The following is a 15,845-nucleotide window of genomic DNA, read 5'->3' as shown; positions in this document are numbered from 1 at the left end:
CTACTCACCATATAGCGGAGATGCCGAGTTGCAGATAGGCACAACAAAAAGACTGCGACAAATAATTGCTTTTGGCCAGTAAGGCCTTCTTCAGAATTAGACAGCAAACATACACATACAAACTCATGCAAACACAACTCACACACACATGACTGAGGCCACATTGCTCTTCTGAAGAAGCCCTTACTGGCTGAAAGCTGCTATTTATGACAGTCTTTTTGTTGTGCCCATCTGCGACTCGGCATCTCCGCTGTATGGCGCATAAATTACCTTAGATATATTAATATGTGACTGCCTTTAATTGCACTTATGTGAATTCAAAACCAATAATGACATGTGACTCTCAGATAAAGCAAACTTAAGCAAGGAACACCTCATAGTTAGAACTGTTGAGAACTGCATTTCAGACTATAGTGCATTAGTCCTAGAGCTTCATGCACACAAAGAAATAGTATCTCATGAGGACCTATTTACATATGAAAGAAAGCTAGACTGTCACACATAAAAGGAAACCCTGGTACCCATAAACTGGCTTCAGGTAGGTCTATACTAAACAGAAGATATTAATGAAAAGTGGAACAAATTTTATACAAGAGTAACCAAGAATGAGATTTTCACTCTGCAGCAGAGTATGTGCTGATATGAAACTTCCTGGCAGATCAAAACTGTATGCCGGACCGAGACTCAAACTCGGGACCTTTGCCTTTCGTGGGCAAGTGCTCAACCGACTGAGCTACCCAAGCACGACTCACTCCCCTTCCTCACAGCTTTACTTCTGCCAGTATCTCGTCTCCCACCTTCCAAACTTTACAGAAGCTCTCCTGCGAACCTTGCAGAACTAGCACTCCTGAAAGAAAGATTTTCACTCTGCAGCGGAGTGTGTGCTGATATGAAACTTCCTGGTAGATGAAAACTGTGTGCCGGACTGAGCTTCTGTAAAGTTTGGAAGGTAGGAGACGAGATACTGGCAGAAGTAAAGCTGTGAGGACAGGACGTGAGTTGTGCTTGGGTAGCTCAGTTGGTAGAGCACTTGCCCGCGAAAGGCAAAGGTCCCGAGTTCGAGTCTCGGTCTGGCACACAGTTTTGATCTGCCAGGAAGTTTAGGATAATAGCTAATATTAGTAAATGTCAGTCCTGTAGAGAAAATATTTCATTAAGTATAACCTGTTCTCAGGGCTATACTGTTTGTAAAAGAAAATATGGAGCATAGTATAATAATAAAAAAAAAAAGAGATGATTACCACATAAAATTTAGTAACAAAAGGGAGTCCATTTCCTGCTGGAAGATATTTTTGTAACAGACTGTCATATAGCATCAAACTGTCAAATGGAAACATATTTAAGACAAAATTAAAACAACTGTTAAGTGACAGAAGTTTGTACACCATCAAAGATTTTTAATGTTGTTGTGTATAATTTACCTTTGTTTCTACACTCTTATTAATGTTTGCATGTTTATAAATAGACTATGCCCATGACTCTAAAAGTTATTAGGGACAAATAAACCATTTATTATTATTATTTAACTGTTCAGAGTGAAAATTATTATGTTTGATAACATTTAAATTTCAGCTTCAAGTTATTTATATATATAAAGGAGTGATAACTATGTGTAAAACCTTTTTTGCTTTGGTTTACATATGTAGGAAGACATGTGTTACATAACTGAGACATGAAATATTGTATGTTCATGGTATAGCAAAAATTAGGCCTAGAATACTAGCATGAAAAACAAATATTTATTTAATTTTACAGATACCTTGCATGATACAAGTTATTTTGTGCTGGAAGCTTTATAACTACACTGGTGTCCAAACTTAAAGCAAAGAACTGCTGTTTCTATGTCATGTGTCTAATTCACGATATAATCATACAAACTGAAGAAAGAGGATGAGCTGAGTTAACATGACAGGACCACGTTTTGACCACTTGGTGGAAATCGGAACATGCTGTCGTAGCTTTGCCATCTACACTGGTGTCTAAAATTAAAGCAACAAACCACTGTTTCTGTTCTGTGTCTAATTTGATTCAAACTCTCAACAGATGTCTATCTGATCATGTTCTGCATGGACGGTAGCATTTTGGTCAACAGAAAACTATGTTAACAATGACCTCAGAGCATCTGTCAAACAGACTAGTGTTTGCTGGGTACTTCCATATCCACAATTGCTATGTACACAGTCACAGACACACTGCAATGGAGCTCCATAAGAAGAATGGAAGCAGGACAGTCACAAACTGATGTGGCCCAAAGGCTAAATGTGAATTGTTCTGTTGTATCTCAGATATGGAGACACTTTATAGAGACCAAAACTGCATCCCGATGACCAGGGCAGGGCCGACTGTGTGTGACATCAGAAAGAGAGGACCATTACTTGACTGTACAGGCAGAATGAGACTGCCTTAGTACTGTGCAGCAACTGGCATCTGACGTCGCAGAATTCACTGGACACGTTGTATAGAAGCAAACAGTGTAGAGAAGGCTTCGATAGAGTGACCTTTATTGTCGGAGACCTGCTGTATGTGTGCCTCTGACGCGTCTTCGCAGAAGAGAATGTCTAGAGTGGAGTCATCAACATCCCATGTGGACAGTTGAACAGTGGGAAATGTTCTTTTCACAGATGAGTCCCGATTTGGTCTGGAGAGTGAATCTCGCTCGACAGATTCGCATCTGAAGGGAATGTAGAACACAATTTTGAGACCCGAAAATTGTGGAAAGAGACCAACTATAAGGAGGATTGCTAAGGGTGTGTGGAGGGATTATGTTGACCACTCGAACACCTCTTCATGAAATTTTGCAGGTGAATCGGAAATGTTTAATTGGTGTCAGATATCGTGACGAGATCTTGGGATTTCATGTACAATTACTGCGAGGTGTTGCGTGCCAAGACTTCATTTTGATGGATAACATGTGACCTAATAGAGCACAAGTGACTGATATTTCCTTAGAAACAGAAGATACTGCTCTTCTTGTTTGCATGTCTGTGATGCATTAGGCAAACCAGTTGCATCATGTCAACATCCACCAACCACTCTCCAGGCCTTGTGAACGGCTCCACAGGAATAATGGGCATTATTGCCTCAACATGACATTGATGACATTATTTACAGCATGCTCCGTCGCTGTCAGGCCTGTATTACCACCAGAGGTGGTCACAACCCTTATTGAGCACATTAGCCTGTTGTCACAATGTGTGAGCAAATCTGTTAAGTTGGAAAAAACAAAGGACATTTTCGTATACTGTTAAGCATTTTGCAGTTGTTTATATATATTCTTTACATTGTTTCTACTTCGTTATCACCTGTTTATACTGTTTTGTGGAAAATTAAATGCAATCTTGCAAAATTTCTATTCATTGCTTAAATTTTGGACACTAGTGTACTATCCATTTTACAGCCTGTCATCCTGCAGACAACAAAATTATTTCTATCTTCTGCTTTTCATCCATTTCAGACTCAATACTGAGTTATTTACCACATGACTCGAGATTTTTTAATCTATAGCCTTATTTTCCATCATTTTTGGTGTGTTGAAACACCGATTTCATTGGTTAATGGAAGTTTTGATGATTACACATGCATTTTTGTTTACTTTGTCACAAAACACAAGATTTTCACTTGTCGTATAATATTTTATAGCAGCTGCATAGAGTGTGTGTGTGTGTGTGTGTGTGTGTGTGTGTGTGTGTGTGTGTATGGGGGGGGGGGGAGGGGGTGTTACTTATACAGGTATTGATAGTGGCAAACTGAATTTTAATGTGGAGTGATGTATATTCATTTAGTTCATTTTTTTCCTTGGGCTAATGATTTTTGGATATGATATTTCTCTTCTGGTGTTGATTTCTGGTGCCAGCTATTGCTATTTTCAAGAATTTTCAAATATGTTTCTATGATTGTTGTGTGGTGATCCTAGGGCATTTGGTGGTCTGTAAATGTTGAGTGGTAACTATTACTTTCTACTATTCTTTTAAATTCCTATACAAGTGGCCCATGTACGCAGATTGACGGCAATTGCATGTTAACTGGTAGATACCAGATTGGCTACATTTATCAGTGTTAATGGTTTGTGTTTCAAGTATGTTCTGTATTGTGCCGTTAGTTCTTTATGCTATGCTGAGTCCTTGATGTGTGTGTTTCATGACTACATGTTGTTATTTTATCTATTGTCTTCATATTATAGGCATTCTACAATGTTCTTTGCTTTACTGTGTTTAGTTCTTCCATTTAATCACTTTTATTCACAGGTGTTCTGTTCATTCTGTGTAGTAAGTATCGGAAGCTGGCTTTTTTGTGTTACTAAGTAAGTAGATCGGTTGTGGATAATTATGCTAGTGTGTAGGGGCTGCCTGTATATTCTGAGCTCATGTTTATTTTTCTTTCTGTTATAACATCCATGTATACTGTAACACCAGATGTCACTTCATTAAATAAGAAAACAATAATGCAGCTGTTGCACTTAATAGAGTATTGGTGGTCTTCACTACCGTATCTAACAAGAACAATTTTTCAACATATGTTTAGTGCCTGCCCATGTGGCGGACTGCAATCCTCCATCCCCCACCTCCTCCGAGGGGCCTTTCTCACAATACATTTGCCCTACTTATCTGCCCACCCCCTCCCCTATACCCTCTCATACAAACACTTTCTGCTTTTTATGTGGCATATGTTAGTTAAAATGTGTGTGTATGTGTAGATGTATCAAATCACTGAAGATGCACGAAATAACTAAAGACAAAACAGTCACAGCTGAACATAAAATGCAAACTTTGTTCATAAAAGCTTAGCCTCAAACGTACACACTACATGAGATTTTAAGGATTTTATCACACTCGTCTCATCATCGTACAGAATAGAGGGCAGGTTCCTACATAAGTGATCACATTGAAAATGAGGAATACGCCGATTCCTATGCCACAAATGCCACAGACTAAGACGATGATGTCCTATTTGGAGAAAGGGTCGGAATGACTTCACCCTGCCAGAGTGACTGACAGAAGGTACAGCATGGTAGGGTGGTCATCTCATTTATTGTCCCTCACTGCCAGCCACAGCCACTCCTGCATGGATCTCTGTCTCAGCTCAGCAGTGAGAAGCCGGACCCCCAGGATTGTCTTGTCATCTTCCCTGCGGGTTCCTCAGTTATTTGATCTTCTGCCTGGATTGCTGTATGGCCCGGTATCCAGCAGAAGTAGCCATAGCACATATGATCCCATGTAATCTGAGAAAAATAAGATACAATATATAAAGATAAATACTTTCAAGATCATACAAAAAAACTGAGTTAACAAGTGACTAAATCACATGCAATATTCATTTTCTGTCAGTATTAACAATGGTGTCTTCTGTCTGGTGCTAAAATATTCTAGATATGCGTGCTGTAACTCAATGATTTTTCTCTTTGTGGAGACAATCAGAGCCCCACTGTACAGGCTGTGTAAATGAACACACACAATGATAATCCATCTCTTCACAAATTTTTAGACTAGGACAACCTACAACTGCAATTACAGGAATGGCCTTTTAGCAGATCACAAACTTTCTAACATTCTCGAGAGAGGAAACAAGTTACTTATCAAATCATTTTTATTTTTCCTAATTTTTCATTTTTTCTAATTCTTATTTTTCCTAATGAAATCCTAATTTTAGGCAAACAAAACGCCACTACCCTATGTGCCTTCAAAATATTAACACATGTTATGCCTCTTATTAGGACTTCAGCACTGTGATGCACTGTATAACAATGGTAGAGTGATGTACAGCCCTATATTAACCTAAATGATTAATACTTAAATCATATAATAATTTAGTGGTTAAAAAATTGGAAGCTGTTTGGACAATTTGTCTGCTGTTTTGCATGTGATGTATATACAGATGGACTCCACAAGTCTTCAAGGCTGGAACTGAAGCATTACTGTGGGTTGCAGTACCTGTGCGGGCTTTCTGTTTTCTCCTCGAGTCATCATCATGGGTTTGGAGTAGTACGGTATACCACCTAGTAGAAGCACATGCATTCACGATGCGGATCACGAACAAAGTCACTGGAAATGTCTAAAATGTCATTCTTCTTGTAATGGCAGGGCTCGACACACATACTTATGTGATTTTCCTTGTGTTGATAAAGTATTGAACTGGATGAAGATATTGTATTTGGAAGATAATATATAATATTTGTAACAGAAGAAGAGATTTGTATTCATTAATATATAGCTGAATATTTCTGAAGTTTTCTCGATTCCAGCATAGCAACACTGTATCAGGCATGAAGTCCAAAGAGATTCTGCTACAGCTGCAGCCAGTAAAAGCAAAGAGAAGACAACAAACTGGAATCTCAACACACTTATATTTAAAGGCAAACATTGCAGCAGAAACAGATACCAGACACTATAACTACAAAAATCAAGTTTTCCATTTTCCTAAATAAATCCTCAGTTGCTATATGAATTTAACTTTCAACTTAATTGACAATAAAGTGGACAGTATGACCATAATATAAATTTGTTACTCATATACGTGAAAATGAATGTCTCCACCCCCCCCCCCTCCCCCATACACCCCTCTACCACCACACATTATGCAGTATGTAAATATTGTTGTGAATAAAACTGCAGATGGAACATAATGAAATGTAATTAACAAATGACTTTTAAAAATTTATTTCTCGTAACACAATCAAAATACAGCTAATGATTTGATTTCATGCAAGATACTTACTTTACACAGGATGATTATTCAGCTACACCACATATTTGAGAAGAAAAGGGTGCCTGTAAATACTGGGAGTCTAATAACTGAATGACCAAGAGCCCATCTGACCAATACAACGTCCTGCAAAATGTGAAATAAAAAAAAAATTAACTGAATACAAGATTTTATTGAAATGAAGTCCATACATCTTCTGCACTTCAGTTTTAAGCAATATAGTAACATCTACTGACTAAGATTTGAAGATTCAGTTGTTTGATTACTGAACAATCCAAAGAACTAAACTGTTAAGTTTTTAAAATAATATTTTCAATAAATTTTCATGCTGAATTAATAATTACCATCTTCGTCAAATGTTGCAAGAGTTAGCTTGCTCAATTTGTTGCTCAAACACGACTGAGGAAGTTCTCGCCGATTCACTGTAGTTAATGGAACCTGTGTATCTGTTAAAAATTGAAACAGTAAAAGCAACACTGCTGTATTTACATCAGTAACATCAAAATACACAATTTTACAATGATTAAATATATTTTATGCCCTGTAAAAGTGATAGAGGAGAAGAAGATTACTCAGAGCAGACATTACTCAGCAGATATGTACATTTGACAGTACAAGAAGTGACAGTACCTGAAATTCAAATTGCCTGTCGCATTATGCACGAGTCAGTATCATTACACACTGTACTACACTGCTGATAAAAGTAATGGTCACCAATAACAGTGTGTGTAACTAACAGAATTGTGCCTTATTAACAGAATGAATCATCCAAAAATGCACACAAAAAATTTGCTCAGTGTTGTTCCTAGTATTTCAGACAAGGAAAAGGCACTTAAAGTCATAAAATGGAATCAAGAGTAGAGCAGCGAAAAATGCCTGAATATCACAGCACTTACGGTGACATCATAATTCAGGGACATAGACAACAGACCAATAAGAGACTGCTCAACAAGAGGATACGGATTGAAGCCCACCTCCGGCAATTTTTGTTTTTTGTTTTGTTGTGCTACTTTGTCTCGTTAATGTCATGTTTCACCCTGATTAAACAAAGGGTTCACACCCCTGGATTCTCCAGTATAGCTGTATCGATTCATCCACTGGTGCACACTGTGCTCAGGAACACCGTGACAGCCTGGATGACTCACAAAGACTGGTGACCGTTACACGGTCTTTGTGCCCCAGCCTCCAATGCCATAAAATATCCTTCCTCCACAAGATCAATAATCAGTGACATAGTCACAAATAGCCTGTTTGCAATCAGGCAGGGCTCATCAACAAAGTGGCTGGAGTCAAAAGGAAGTGGTTCAGGTATTCGACAGACAACTTGTTGGTCAATGCAGCTCAATCCTGTCACTTCATGTGGTGATAACGCTTTTGAGAAACAGTTGTTATGTTTCAGTACTTTATCTGTTTCGAATGGTGAGTTGGCTCAGCAATTAGAGTGATTACGTAGTAATCGGAACATCATAGGTTCAGATTCTCACACTTACTTTTTTCATTTTTCGTGTGGATAAAGTAGTTCATAAAACTGAAGATTAACTTTACTTTAATAATAATTACAGAATTATATAATAATATAGGTAAGAACAATACAATATGTGCTTATAGATAATCACAATGCACACTGTGACTCTTCAGGCTTTCCCGGCGGATATGTTGTAAATAGTCTTCACGGGTGTGCCGCTGGATGACGTTGTGCAAATCCCACAATATTTCCACGGAGCAACTGTCCGACATCATCAGATGGTTGAACCTCACTGGTGGCTAGGTACGACTGACAAGATCTGCATGTCGACGCCTTTGTATATAGAGCACGCGCGTGAAGATTGCGCAGGCGCGAGAACCATGCATGCGCAAAAATTTGCAGAGAGATGGCGCCAGACTCAAACGCCCTCTGCCGGGAAACGCAGAGCGGCCATTTTGCGCGTGCACTGACACTGTTTACTAACATGCTGCCAAAGTTATGACGGGTCTATTATCGAAAGCTCTTTGCTTTCTCATCGTGATTTAACAGCAGCCAATTCAGGGTTCCAGACTGTACTCAATTGAAATCCCGCATCCCTGTTGATAAGGTTATCAGCTGTACGGATATGTATTGCTTCCTTAATGACGCAATCCCACAAAGAGGATGCTGAGGATAAAACTTCCATCTTTTCATAAATCATGTGATGTCCTGTGTTCAGACAGTGTTCTTCAATTGCCGATTTCTCCGGTTGGCGTAGACGTGTATGACGCTGATGTTCATCGCAAAGTTCTTGTACTGTGTGACATGTCTGACCTATATATGCCGCCCCACACTGACAAGGAATCTTGTACACACCACATTTCCTCAGACCGAGATCATCCTTAACCGAACCTAACAGGTTCCTCAGTTTTGCAGATGGTCGGAAAACACACTTGATGTCATATCTTTCGAGGACTCTTCCGATTCTTGATGACATGGCACCAAAGTACGACAAGAAGGCCAAGGTGGTAGGTGTCTTCTATCTTCATTCTGCTCCATAGATTGAACTCGCTTGGGCCTGAATGCATTGCGTACCTGCCTTAGAGAATAACCGTTTTGACGGAAGACTGTCTTCAAATGTTGCATCTCGCTCGGCAGGCTTTCAGAGTCAGATACCACACGTGCTCTATGAACTAGCGTACGTAATGCACTACCGCATTGTGCTGGATGATGGCAGCTTGTGGCCTGCAAATATAGATCTGCATGCGTTGGCTTGCGGTATACGCAGTGTCCCAAGGTTCCATCTGCTTTCCTTCGTACCAAAACATCAAGAAAAGGTAAAGTGCCATCTTTTTCCACTTCCATAGTGAAGTTAATATTCGGATGGAGCGAATTTAAATGTTGAAGAAACGTAGGTATAGTATCCAGTCCGTGTGGCCACACCACAAACATACCGCAGAAAACAAGAGGGTTTGAGAGTGGCTGACTGTAGTGCTTTATCTTCAAAGTCCTCCATAAAATAATTGGCCACCACAGGAAAAAGAGGGCTCTCCATGGCGACACTGTCCACTTGTTCAAAATATTGGTCTTGAAATAAGAAGTACGTTGAAGTAAGCACATGTTTAAATAGTGCCACTATGTGCTCCTCAAACATGTTACTAATGAGCTCTAAAGAGTCCTGCAAGGGCGCCTTTGTAAATAAAGACACAACATCGAAACTTACTATGAGATCCGATGATTGCAGTCTAAGAGTTTTCAAGCGACCTATGAAATCCTCAGAGTTGCGAATATGATGGTCGCACTTGCCTACAAGAGTTCTGAATAGTGACGTCAGATATTTGGCAACAAAATAAGTAGGTGCTCCAATGTTGCTCACGATATGGTGCAGAGGCACCCCATTCTTGTGGATCTTGGGTAGGCCACAGAGTCTAGGAGGAACTGCAGATTGTTGACATAAGCCCTTAGCGACTTGCACTGGGATCGAGCTCTTCCTGATGAGTTCCAAAGTCTTCCTCTGGATCCTACCCATTGGATCACTTTTTAATTTACTGTATGCGGGATCGTCGAGCAGTTTGTGCATCTTGCTGTTATATTCTGTGTGTGAGAGGAGAACAGTAGCGTTTCCTTTGTCAGCAGGTAAGATGATGATGTCTTGGTCTCTTCTCAGATCTTGTACTGCAGTTCTTTCAGCTGCAGTAATGTTAAAGCTGGTCTTCTTAGGCGGCGCCCGAGTCAGGATGCGGCACGAATCATGCCTAATCTCTTCGGCAGCTTCCTTAGGAAGTTTCAAAACAGCCTGTTCTATTCCACTAATCACATCTCGGATAGGAATGGTCTCAGGTGTAGGAGCAAAATTCAGACCTTTCTCTAGCACCGAAACTGCAGCATCGTCCAGCGTCTTTTCCATGAGATTAAACACGGTGCGTCTTCTTGGCATGTTTTCTTGCGTTCGGGCTTCGAGTCAATCATATTTTGCCATCTGACGAACCTTGGCTTGCTGTTCAGTCCAATCAGCTAGTGCCCAAGTGGCGCTATCTACCCAGTTCCAGGATACCGCTGAAAGGTTCGCTGAGATTTTCAGATGGAGTGATAGTAATCGTCTGGACACCAAGCACAATTCCTGACGTGTATAGCGTACCCTTTCTCTCACAAGTGCTGCACTCGCCCGTCGTTTGATTCCCACGGCAGCCTCAGAGTTTATATGGTGTTTAAATTTAGCAAACACGGGGATGGTTTGCTTGTCACGGCATCTCAGTAAAAATGCAAGGGTGCTTAGCCATCTACCTCTCTTGAGATGTAACTTGTCAAATTTGTTGTGTCTATTTCATACAGCCGAGACACAATGAGGTAGCTAGGTGCACGCTAAACTAACGCAGACGGGCGTGAAGTACTGGAACATGAGACTTATTAATGAATAAGAAGAAAAGTACGTAGCTGGAATAATATACTTATCTTTATTCTCTTGTTGGAATACATCTCTCTTGAATATTAGTAAGCTATAAGCACTGATACAAATGGCGCCTTGCTAGGTAGTAGCTATGGACTAAGCTGAAGGCTATTCTATCTGTCTCTCGGCAAATGAGAGGAAGGCGTCGTACTTCTGGTCGCAAGCAATGTCGTCCGTACAACTGGGATGAGGTCTAGTCCGTGTCTTGTGACCTGCCATGTGGTGGCGCTAGGTTTGCGATTACACAGTGGCGACACGCGGGTCCGACATGTACTACAGGACCGCGGCCGATTTAAGTTACCACCTAGCAAGTGTGGTGTCTAGCGGTGACACCACAAAATTCACATACGTTTTTTTGCCATCTCCTCCCCGTAAAGGTACCAGATGTGACTCTTCAGGCTTTCCTGGCAGATATGTTGTAAATAGTCTTCACGGGTGTGCTGCCGGATGACGCTGTGCGAATCCCACAATATTTCCTCAAAGGAAATATCAGCGTCTGTTCACTTAGTGGAGCAGCTCACTGCTTACTTTACTGCTGACCATTACACTTTATCCAGAGACTCACAAGGGAACATTCCCAAGTGTCAATAAATGATCTTGATGAAACTTGTAGGGTGTGTAGAGGGGCAAAATAGAGCAACACATACTTTTCTGTTTGTGCCCAATTTCATTTTTAAGGGATAAACCTCATCGCAAAAAGTAATTTGGCATTTTAGGTTCAGAGGGATATCTTAAAAATAATGATACATAAAAAATTTTTTCATATAAAAGTCAATTTTTGTCAAAGGCCTTGTTGGCCAAAAGCTTCTTGTGTGACACTCTGCTATATGGTGAGTAGCATATGATGATGAGGCCCCACAATCCGAGGAGCATAGGGGATGATGCGGGAGACCTGCACCGCCGTACTAGGCAAGGTCCTAGCGAAGGTGGTTTGTCGTTGCCTTCCTCCGACTGTAATGAGAATGAATGATGATGATAAAGACGACACAACAACACCCGGTCATCTCGAGGCACAGAAAATCCTTGACCTCGCCGGGAATCAAACCTGGGACTCCATGCGTGGGAAACTAGAACGATACTGCAAGACCACGAGTAGTATGGTTACTGTCAGACTTGGATGTACTGCGATGAATACAAAATGAGACACATTAATCAATGTGCACGCACTTCTCAACAGAGACATTAGTGAGTATTCAGAAGAAGTAGATAACTACTGGACCTTGTTGGAACATACACTAGGCAGAATCCCAAAAGTCATGCAAAAATTTGGGAAGGCTTCAACATTAAGCTGGGACATGAACAATACAAACAAAATACCACAGGCAACATTCCAGTGCACCTTACCACCAGTAAGAATGGTGTGAGACTAGCAGAATTCTGCATAAATTATCATCTGATGATCACATCCACTCATTTCATAAACCATTACAGAAGAGATGTACGTAGAAGGGTCTTATGTTATGTTATGTTATGTTAACTGAGGACCTAGAAACAACGGAGAGGCTCCGTCCCTGCCGCAGCCGCAGTGGTCCGCATCCCCACGATGACTGCCGTATTCCACTTCACCCCTCTGCCACCCCACACCGAACCCAGGGTTATTGTGCGGTTCGGCTCCCGGTGGACTCCCCAGGGAACGTCTCACACCAGACGAGTGTAACCCCTATGTTTGCATGGTAGAGTAATGGTGGTGTACACATACGTGGAGAACTAGTTTGTGCAGCAATCGCCGACAAAGTGTAGCTGAGGCGGAATAAGGGGAAACAGCCCGCATTTGCTGAGGCAGATAAAAAACCGCCTAAAAACCATCCACAGACCGGCCGGCTCACCGGACCTCGACACAAATCCGCCAGGCGGATTCGTGCTGGGGACCGGTGCTCCTTCCCGCCCGGAAAGCTGTGCGTTAGACCGCACGGCCAACCAGGTAGGCTGGTAGGGTCTTAATGATCTTCTAGGTGAATTCCAGATTGACTGTGTAATCATCTCTGCTATGCATTACAGACACATTCATAATGTGTCAGTCAAATGAGGACTGGACCTACATATCATCATCATTAAGAAGAATCCACTGAAATTCAAACACGTATCAAGATCCAAGAGAACCAATGTACATTTTGACACATGCCTGGGCTAGCAGAAAAACAGGCAAACAGCTGGTGGGGCCTCCACAGAGATCTCATAAAGACGGCACAGGAGACATTACCCAGCACACACATGAAGAAGCATGGTGGATGTCAGAATGCAGTGTAGCAACACATTGAACCCTGAATGATATCATAAAGAAACAAAGGATGAAGTTCTACAGCCATGTACGAGTGAGCATTGGAAACGCACAATAATTTGTTTCTCCCCTGGTGTTGCAGCTGGACTGTTGAAATTTCTTGAGGATATAGTTTGAAGTCTGTGATAAAGAGGGTATTTTGCTTTTATGTGCAGCTCTAGTGAGAGAAGCCTGAACTACGAAACAAACATGGTGCAAGTGTAGTTTGATGTTTGTGGGCCAAAAAGCATAAACCAAGCAAATTCATGGGTACATGCATGATATGTAGGGGGATGGCTGTTGGACCATAGCCATGTCTTCAGCTTGTCCGCATCCTTCCACGAGGGCTGTGTGAACCTTATTCATGCGCCATGCTCCAGGCGGGCAGTAACAGCTGCAACCCCACAGAATGTCAAAGCCACTGAGGCAGCAATTTTAGATGACCAGCGACTGCAACTGAAAACCTTATCGCAGCAGTTCAGCATTTCTCATGGAGTGGTGTACAATATTGTCCAAAGACAGGTTGAAATTTCATACAGTTAGTCGCTGCTGGATGCCTAAGAATCTGATAGAAAACTATGAGGCCAGCAAATGATGACAAGCTTAAATCACTTAACACATTTTGCCACAGAAGAAAATGACTTTCTGAAAGGATTCGACACAAAACCAAGCAGGTCTCTATGGAGTGGAAAGATGCTGGTTCCCAAGTATGAAAAAAATTCAAAGTGACTCAGTCTGCTACGGAAGTGCTTGTGACAGTGTTCTGGGATAGGCATGGTGTGTTATTGGTGGACTTTGTGAACACGGGACCACTGTGAATGCTGCACCCCACATTAAAACTTCGGTTAAGTTGTGTCATGCCCTTCACAAGAAACACCACAACATTAATGCTGACAGGTCAGACTTCTTCATGACAATGCTCACCCCCATGTTGTTGCACCTGTTAGTGAGAAAACTGCCAAATTTGAGTGCGAGGTGCTCCAGCATCCACCATACAGTTCAGATCTCGCACCATCATAAATTTCATCTGTTAGTCCTACGAAGAAATTCCTAGGCACCCAGCGCATTGCAACAGATGTGGAAGTGAAATCAGTAGTCGGCAGATGGCTATACCCCACAAAATGGATTTCTATAAGCAGGATATATTGAAATTGGTACCACGAGGGAAGAAATGTGTTGAGAATGTTGACTGTGTAGAAAAGTGAATGGTATCCCAAAAAGAATGACTCGATTTTAACTTGTAATAATATTGAGACAAATGTCACTAGGTAACTGAAACAGTGCTAGATGTAACCGGCATGGTCTAGGGTTTCAGAAAAAAATCCGCTAGATGTCGCTACGAGCACTGACCTGGAACTTGCAGCCAGTCTCGCGCAATGTGGCATCTGTGCAACAGAACGTGTATTATGTTATTGAATTTATCGTACTTAATCAGTGATCGCAGTTCAGCAAGCATTTCATATTCGATTTCGTGCTAAACCACCATCACCAAATAACATTCGACAGTAGTATAAACAGTTTGAAGAAACAGGGTGCCTCTGTAAAGGCAAAAGTCCTGGCCGGCCATGAGTTCCTGAACAAACAGTGGAACAAATCTGATGAGCATTTGAGTGAAGCCCCCGCAAGTCTACGTATCATGCTAGCTGAGAGCTTGCATTATCGCGCAAGACAGTGTGGCATGTGTTACGGCATCATTTATCCCTCAAACCATACCAATTACAACTGGTACAAGCTCTTCGAGATACTGACAAAGTGAAGCAAGTGGACTTTCGCAATGCTATTCTAAAGGACATGAAAGATCACACTTTTATGTCACAGTTGATATTCAGTGATGAGGCAACTTTCCATATTAGTGGTAAGGCTCACCGTCATAATATGTGTATATGGGGCTTGAAAATCCTCGTGAAACAATTGAACATGAATGTGATTCACCAAAGGTGAATGTTTTTTGTGATGTTTCGCAAAGCAAGGTTTATGAACCCTACTTTTTTGAGGGAGAAACCCTAACAGGACAATCATATCTTGCAATGCTACGGAACTGGTTATTCCCACGACTTAACTCTGACAATTTCATCTATCAGCAAGATGGAGCACCACCACACTGGCACAACAACATGCAGTGTTTCCTCAATGCCAACGTGCCTCAATGTTGGAGGGGGCATACAGGACCGCGAGACCAGGCTTTACACTCTTGGCCTCTTAGGTCCCGTGACTTAACACCATGTGATTTCTTTCTGTGGAGATATGTTAAACAATGTGTTTACGTTCCTCCCTTACCTCGTGACATTGATGAACTAAAAATCAGAATATCAGCTGCTGTAGTTTCAGTGACAGAAGACACCTTACACTCAGTTTGGGATGAATTCAGCTATCGGCTAGATGTCGTCCGTGTAGGCAATGGAGGATATCTTGAACATTTATGATGGATTTTTATAAACTTCTGTCTTTTCTGAGTAATTTAGTATGCTATTTGTGGTGTTAAGCCCTTCTTCCAAATA

General features: G+C 41.2%; 1 protein-coding gene across 5 annotated transcripts in view; it reads right to left on the bottom strand.

Moving 5' to 3' along the window:
* Positions 1-1,717: 1,717 nt before the first annotated feature.
* Positions 1,718-15,845, bottom strand: part of LOC126202618 (putative FERM domain-containing protein FRMD8P1) — a 359,262-nt gene continuing 345,134 nt past the window's right edge. For all 5 annotated transcript variants that reach the window (XM_049936880.1, XM_049936881.1, XM_049936883.1 and 2 more), the window contains 3 exons: positions 7,044-7,145; positions 6,712-6,825; positions 1,718-5,218 (listed from right to left, as the gene is read on the bottom strand). In XM_049936880.1, the coding sequence (XP_049792837.1) occupies positions 6,782-6,825; positions 7,044-7,145 (146 nt within the window). In that variant the 3' untranslated portion in view covers positions 1,718-5,218; positions 6,712-6,781. The remainder of the gene's footprint in view (positions 5,219-6,711; positions 6,826-7,043; positions 7,146-15,845) is intronic.

Source organism: Schistocerca nitens, chromosome 1 (assembly GCF_023898315.1).
Source record: "Schistocerca nitens isolate TAMUIC-IGC-003100 chromosome 1, iqSchNite1.1, whole genome shotgun sequence".
Classification (NCBI taxonomy): Eukaryota; Metazoa; Arthropoda; class Insecta; order Orthoptera; family Acrididae; genus Schistocerca; species Schistocerca nitens.
The sequence above is the reverse complement of the archived record's forward strand: the minus strand, read 5'-3'. Positions and strand labels throughout refer to the sequence as shown.